Below are 8,337 nucleotides of genomic sequence, written 5' to 3' on the forward strand. Positions count from 1 at the left end.
TATATATATATATATATATATATATATATATATATATATATATATATATATATATATATATATATTAATTTTTTATTCCAATTATTTTTATATTACTTCTAGAAAATTTAGAGACTGATCATTTGTTTAATATATTATAAATATAAGTAATATAAAAATAATTGGAATAAAAAACTAATATATATTAAGTGTTTTATACCAATTATTTTTATATAAATACCTAGTTTTTCTTGATCAAGAATAAGTCTTCTCGCTGCTTTTGATTTCCAAGCTATTTGAAATGGCTAAAATTTTCTTCCTTGCAATTATTTATATTACCTTCATTTTTTCAGGTATGTGTTATATAGTGTTCGCTAGATTATCATATGAATTGGATGTAGTCCTTTGAAAGATAATAATTCGTATTTTTTTATAAAGAACTGGTGATTTATAACTTTAGATATTTTAAGGTAATTAATTATGTTATTTGATTTCACAGTTATAGCCATAGCAAATGGTCAAAACAAGCCAAGACATTGTGTTGCATATGGTGATGGTGAATGTATGCGTGAAGCTTGTGGAAAATGGTGCACTCAAAGTCATAATGGGAATGGAACTTGTGTTGGCACAAATATAGACCCTACTAATCCTGATTATAAGTGTCTTTGTGTTTGTATATATGATTGTAGTCCGTAGAACAAAAAATATCAAAGTTAATCTTGTTTAAAATGTAAAAGGATATTGAAATAAAATTAATAAATTTATGGCTTTTACGTTTATAATAATTTACTTAAGTGTTTATTCATATACTTATTTCAATTGAAAATATTACTTTGACCATGACTGAAAATATGAAAAACCAATTTTTTAAAGTAATATATATATATATATATATATATATATATATATATATATATATATATATATATATATATATATATATATATATATATATATATATCAAAGAACACCGACCTCTTTTTTCACGGACCCTTTTTTATTCTTTCCAAAGACAATATTAATGTTTTATTGTCGTTTAGAAATTTCCTCCAGGATTAAGGGCTTTGGAGCGATATCAAACACATACTCACAAGTAAAAGCCTTCTACAATCTACGATATAGATGATTGGGACTTAGAAATTTTTGATACCCAAGATAAACACTCTTTTTTCCATTCTTTAGTTTGTGGGAGCATGTATCAACTTCATATATAGGATACACTCCATGTTCTTAATGTTGTACCCAAACAAATTATCGTATGTGGGAAAGTCATTGATTGTGCAAAACAACATGACACATCTTAAAAGTTTCACCCAAATATGTGTCATCAACATCAACTCCTTCCTCCCTTAAAACTCTTAAATCTCCAATCAACGGACTTAGATAAACATCTATGTCATTTTCTGGTTGTTTTAGATCTGAAATCATGATAGATAATAACATCATATATTTGCACTTCATGCCCAACCACTGAGATATGTTATAAATTATGAGAATAACAAGCCATGAAGTATGGTTAGTTCTCATATTATCAAATGGGGTCATTCCTTCAGTGGAAAGTCCAAGCCTAAGGTTTCTTAACTTATGAGATTTTTTTGGAAACAAAAAATTTATTTATTTTTGTTGCAAATCAACCACTTCATTCTCATACTCACTTAATCTATTGTTTTTCATCCAACTACAATTCCATAACTACGTTCTTTTTGAAAATAAAATCAAAATCTTACACAAATTAATCTTGAATTTTGAGTGATAACTTTGTTAAGTTCAAAACTTTGTTAAGTCATATAAACTACACATTTTAACTACCTTTAAAAGAGATGTCAAGACTTTGGTAAGTTAACACAACAACAATTACTACAATGAACATCTGATCTCAACACAACAACAAATACATTAAACATTCAACCTCAACAACAACATTAAACCCCCAATCTCTACAACAACAATATCATTAAACCTTAAATATCTCAACAACAACAGCAATGTTACTGGCACACTGTTATACCCCAAAATTTGCCCGCATCTTTTTTTCAGAAGACTTCTATCTAAAAATTAAGAGTTTCATATAATCTTGGATTTTTATTCCATAAATATCCTGATTTTATGAATACTCGGTTTTTAGAATTTTTCTTATACGGTATTTTGGCTCGCTGTTGAATTTATTCTTACACAAACGCCAATTACTGTTTATCATTTCACACACGCTGTTTATTTGAGATTTATTTGCAGATAAATAGTACTGACGCAATTGGTACAGAATTAAATCTTTTTGCAGGCACTGAGTCCGGGGATTCAGACTGTACTGGTAACAAGTAAATTATTATTAATTTTTGTTTCCCACTAATTTTTGTACTATATTCTATTATTTTCAAAATCTTTTCCTTTCTTTTCAAATCTCTTTCTTTCAAAATCAAATCCTAACTTTATTTTACACATCTCTCTTTTCAAACCCTACCATACACTTTCTTTCAAATCCTACTACCACTCAAATTTTCCTTTTTTGTACGGAATCACATCATTCCCCAACGTCTTTATCCTTCTTTTCACTCTATAAATACCACTCATTTTTTTCATAAATTCTCACATCAAATTTCAACTCATCCCTCAAATTTCTACATCATATTCATTCTCTCTTCATCCCCGACAAAAATGGCGAAGCGGGTAGAAACGTGTTTTCTTATGGTCATCACCGTCGTGGTGGTAATCATGTCCTTCTTCTGTCTGCATAGTCCTGAAAAATGCGGACCTGGGTTGTTTACACTCCTGATCATCTATATCTTATTATTTGTAGCATGGGTTATTAATCGTCATTCTTAAAGTTTGTCGTATCTTTTGTTTTCAAATAATGTACCGTTCATTTGTCATACTGTTCATTATATTATGTAATATTTGAACTGTCAGTATTAAATGTCGTACTATCTATCGTACTGTTGTTCAATTATTAAGATAATATTTTGTGTGTTTTCTGCCAGTTAAATATTTATTTTTCTGTGCATTAAATGTTTTTTCAGGGTTATTATCGGTAATTTTGTTCGCGTACAGTATATATTATTTATTTATTATGTCTGTGTTTTTCTAACAACTCATGTAAATAAATTTTCACCATTAATACAACAAAAACAAAAAGAAAAATTAACTTTGACTGTTGAATTTTTACTTTAACTGTTACATTAATGCCTGAACAGTCAGTTGACAGTCAAACCCGCTGACAGTGCAATTCTCCGTGTTTTGTACCATCAATCAAATCAATCTTTTGCATTTCAAAATTCCAAGATTTTTGTTCTAGAAGTCTTCTGAATATCACATGATTAGCAGAGACTCAACACTGCACAAAAATCAGGTACGCTTAACTGTCTCCTGCACGAACAGTCCCTAACTAGGGTTTTTTGTTTTTTTCAGGAGAACAAGTTTTTGAGACTTCAAATGGATTTCATGGACCTCCATATATCTCAAAGTACCACCATACAAATTTTCAAACTTCAATTCGCTCAGACGCACAGTCAGCAGCTCAAACAGTCAACAAACGACCAGTTTGACCGAAAAGTCAACAGACAGTCAAAAATGAAATTTTTTGTCAACATCCATATTTTGTCAAAAGATTCATCATTTGATCATTGGTTGATTATAATTCATCAAGGAAATATCAAAAATCAACAAAACCCTAAGTTTCAAAATTAGGGTTTTCTCCTAAAAAGTCAACTGAACTTTGACTGGTCATAACTCTCTCATCCTTCATCCAAAAAATTCCAACCAAAGCTCATTTTGAAGGAAATTAAATTATCTTTCAAATGCAATTGGTCTCATGTTCATTAGATTCATCATTTGGAAAATATGAACCAAGACATTACAGGTCATTTTCAAAGTCAACAAAAAGTGGTTTTTTGTCAAAGGCCATAACATCAAGATAACTTCTCCAAATGAAAAAAGTTTCCAAAGTGGCTTGTAGAGGACATCTTGAGGTTTCTAAAAAGTAAAAGAACTCCTTCATATGATAAAAATTGAGGGATTTATGCCTTGTTGAAGTTGGCTATTTGTTTGGAAAATGCATGAAATCAACATTGATCAAAAGTGTTTTTTTTCCAAAAGAGACCAAGTTCCCATGATCCAAACATGCTTCTAACAATGCTAAGGGACTCCCATGACCAACATAAGGCCCATAACATTTTATTTCTTTTTGGTTTAATTTTATTACATTTAAGATTAAATTAAAAAGAAATGGTGCAAGATAATGTTATGTAGCTTTGATCTTAAGCATGAGTCATCAAGAAACATTCAAAGTTCTGCCCCAAAGAGATGGTACAGCAGAAGATTGAAGAAAAATGAGCCATGGTTGCTTGAATTCAAAGCTACATATTATTAAAAAAGTCAAAATTCAACAAAAGCACTTAATGCTTCTTAGCTTAGTTTTTAAGTGCTTCTCTGCCTATAAATGAAGTAGAACACTTCATCAATAAAAGAGAGACGAAATCAGAACCTTACTCTTGCTTGTATCACTCATAAATCAAATTGAAATTTTCAAAGAAACTTGAAATTCAAATTTTTAGTTTAAGTCGTTTTTAATCCAAACTAAGCACTCAAATACAATCCCCAAGCATCACTGAATCTATTCAAATCAGTTTCAAGCTTTGAAACTCAAAGAATCAAGCACTATACCTCACGGTTTGCTCAAACTAAAACTTACAAAAATCTCATCATACATGCATGTTTAACAAGATGTAGACATATATTTGAGTTTAGTATGAGGTTCTGATCATTTCTGGAAGTTTAATTGAGGTTTGGGTGCTTGTACACGAAACCACCATTTTAGTGTTCTTCATCTCAAAATTAGGGCTTTTCAAATTAGGTAAAATTACAGGTTCAAAGAGGTCCCATTGAATTCGTATGGACCACACGAGTTAAACCATGGCATCGCGCCAAATTTCTATTGCGTTTTGCTTGTATTCGCTATTTTGCAGGTGTAATAGATTGGAGCTTTTTACACCACCTGCAAATGAACGGTGTAAAAGAACATGACTGATGAAGAAGACAAGACGTGGCGTCCTCTGGTTGGCCAGAACACGCGCGTCTTTATTTTTTTAATTTTTCTGATCCAGTGCCTTGCAGGTGTGTTATACGCCATATGCTCTCACTCCAACCACCATCAGATCACGCCAGCTGCTCATCCTACGCACCAAAACACGCTAGTCCATGATATGCCCTCAGACCAATCCACACAGGATCCTTTATTTCTATATTATTTTATTATTTCATAATTGATTTAATTTCACTTCTAAAAATGATTAAAAATAGTTTTAAAAAGCCAAAAATTATTTTAATTTCACTTCTAGGTTCAAAAAATGTTAAATTATTTTATAACATAAAAATATTTTATTTTTTCTTAATAATTAAAATATTTTATTTAATTAATTAGTATATATTTATATATTTGCTTTTTAATTATTTCAACCAATCAAAAAATCATAAAAAAATTGTTCTTTATATTAAATTTAGTTTATATATTGTAGACTAATTTTGTACATATTAAGAATATTTTTCTCTTTAAGTTTTAAATATTTGTGTAATTATTTGCATAATTATATGTTATTTAACTTAATAATTTCAAAACAACTTCAAAAAATCCAAAAAAAATTAGTTTTATTTTAAAATTAATTAAGAAACATTTAAATATATTTTAGACTTAATTTTTAGGTTTAAATTTTATTTCCACCTTTTTCTCATTTTAATTAAATTAATTATGCATTAATTCTAATTAAAATCAATCATACAAAAATCCAAAAATACTTCCTTTTATCTTATTGCAATTTAAATTCCTAGATAAAGTGTATAGGTTGTCAAATTCATGTAAATAGCGTAGTTTACATTCCTCCCACAAACGATGTAATAGCGTAGATTTACTTTCCGCATTTTACATTCCCGCATTTTAATTTCAGTACATATAAAACTACGTGTATGTCAAAGATAAAAACTGAAGCGTTAGGTCACTAACTTCAAAGATAAAATATCCGATCAAAACACAATCACACTTGCACCTCTTAGGGTAATCCCTCTTTTACTCTTTTCAAAATCAAAATCAAATTCTACTGTTTCAAATGCAAAATCGAACTTTTGTTTACATCTGGTAAAAGGAGAATTTTCTAAAGGAAATAGGAAAAGACCTTATAAACTTAGGGTAGACCTCCTAATTGCTTGCTCAAATTAAACAAACAAATGTCTCATATACCATTGTTTTTTTTTTTCAAAATAAAACTTTCAAAAAAGACAAAACTTGGTATATATCCAAACAAGGATCATTACGAAGTTAACGTTCTTTTTTTCAAAACATCTTTCGAAAGATAAAACACTTTGTATACATCCGCACAAGGATCATTATAAAGTCAATTCACAAAATGAATTTTAAGACCACATACAAGTATTTCAAGGCAAGACAAATGATTTAAACAAGTGAGCTAAGCAATTAAGAGCCCATGGATAACCATGGATACAAAGGGTGCTAACACCTTCCCTTTGTATAACCTACCCCCTTACCCAAAATCTCTTAAAGGTCTTTTTCTGTTTTTTTTATAAACCTTTCCTTAATTGGATAAAATAAAAGTCGGTGGCGACTCTCTGATTTTCAAAAACACAAAAGCAAAAGAAGAGTCAGTTCTTATATCTCTCACGGGAGGTATGGTAAAAACCGAGGGCGACACACACACATGAAAAAAGTATTTACGCACCGAAAACATGGTGAGTGAATCAAAGAAATGAGATAGTTTGAGATTTTAATTTCCTTATTTAAGTTGCGTTCAAGTTTCCTTCCTTCTTTCCTTACTTCATTTGACTTAGAAGATAGAGTTTTGTTTAGTTTTAATGGAGAATATGAATAATGGTGTCTTCGAGTTTAGGGAAGATTGTGTTTTGTTCGTTACGTGAAGATGATGAAGATTGTGTTTTGTTCGCTATGTCTTAATAAGTCTACGAAAAATGCAAAAGTGAATGAGAGTTAATGTTGTGTTTTATAAAATAATGTTGATGGCATATTTTTATCTAGGTTAGTTAGTGTCGTGCGTGGAAACGGCACCACCCGACAAAAGGGGGTGCCAGGGGTTTCCCGGGGGTTTCTTTTTGGTTATAGAAGAAACGCGTAACACGAAATTTTAATCTATCCTACGAGGAGGAAGGGGGAAAAGATCTTAATAAACCTTAGGTTGGTAGGTGTGAGGAGCATCTAAGAGAGATCAAAGGATCGGGAGTTTGGTTATACAGAGGGAAGGTATTAGCACCATAAGTATCCGTAGTACTCTACGAGTGCCCTTACCGTTTACTGGGAAAGTTTCTCCTTTGTGAAAGGAGAGAAAGAGAGAGTGAGAGAATTGATTGAAAAGACGGGGAACCTAACTAGGTTTTTGGTTTGGTTTGCTCGCAAAGATTCTTGCGAACCTCATGCCTACATATCCCTTGAGGAAGTTAGAGCAACTGTAATTCGGGGAACTAGTAGACAAAGATGATTGAATTTGTGTCTTGTTCAAAGCTCAATATTGAAGCTAAAAGTTGATCTCTGATGAGATAAGAGACAAGAAGTCATATTAACGGAGAGATATCTCACCTATTCCACCACAAACATTTGAAATGTAGCAAAAAATGTTCTTTTCATAATAAGAGAGGGACCTTACTTGAATGACGCAAGTGTGCCAGTTATAATCTCTTAAATGAAAGAACTGTTTTTCAACCATTCGGGAGGGACAACAGGCTGGATTGAAATTAACAGAGTGTGCCTCTTACATCACCTAAATGTGAAAATGATTTGATAATGTTTGTATTTTTGAATGAGGTGTAATAGAAGAAAGGACTCTTCCATAGAGATGAGTCATGTTTCACCTCTGGAGAGAAGATTTGAATTTTTGAGTGACTTGTACAAGGCCCAAGATTGAGGCTTTAAAAGAGTTTTTGAAACTGACTCTATTGGGGATTACTCTACTAAATTTTTATTTGACTGGAAAGTTTTATCTGTTATGTACTAAGCACAAAATGCCCAAGTTCAGGTAGCAATTCTTGAGCTAGCAAAGGGCAACAAGAACTGAAAGCCCTGATATTCAAGAAGAAAAAGAAGCCCAAAGGATCTGTAGGTTTAAGTCACCTGACAGGAAAGGTCAAAATCCCAGTCAAAAGGCCCAAAAAGGCACCGATCCCTGAAATAGTCGGTGAAGGTGATCAAGAAGACAACCACAGCAACCAGGGTTCTGCCAAACCCTCTCTCTCTTCTAACGAAGAAGATTATCATTCCGAAGACGAACAGGGTGATGACAAATACCAGCAGTTGGAAGAACGCATGAAAGCTATGGAGATATAAAAGATACCTGGTTTAGACTTCAAAGA

The 8,337-nt window shown here is 31.3% G+C and overlaps 1 protein-coding gene across 1 annotated transcript; it reads left to right on the forward strand.

Moving 5' to 3' along the window:
• Positions 1 to 235: 235 nt before the first annotated feature.
• On the forward strand, positions 236 to 739 carry LOC131626619 (defensin-like protein 125). The gene is made up of 2 exons (XM_058897454.1): positions 236 to 332; positions 479 to 739. Exons 1-2 carry the CDS (start codon positions 281 to 283, stop codon positions 673 to 675), a joined length of 249 nt encoding a protein of 82 aa, XP_058753437.1. The 5' UTR covers positions 236 to 280; the 3' UTR covers positions 676 to 739.
• The last annotated feature ends 7,598 nt before the right edge of the window (positions 740 to 8,337 follow it).

The sequence above is a fragment of the Vicia villosa genome, unplaced genomic scaffold (assembly GCF_029867415.1).
Source record: "Vicia villosa cultivar HV-30 ecotype Madison, WI unplaced genomic scaffold, Vvil1.0 ctg.000314F_1_1, whole genome shotgun sequence".
NCBI lineage: Eukaryota > Viridiplantae > Streptophyta > Magnoliopsida > Fabales > Fabaceae > Vicia > Vicia villosa.

Coding starts and splice junctions, on each gene's coding strand:
- LOC131626619 (XM_058897454.1), top strand. CDS start 281: ATGGCTAAAATTTTCTTCCTTGCAATTATTTATATTACCTTCATTTTT. Junction 333..478: donor TATTACCTTCATTTTTTCAG/GTATGTGTTATA, acceptor TTGATTTCACAG/TTATAGCCATAGCAAATGGT.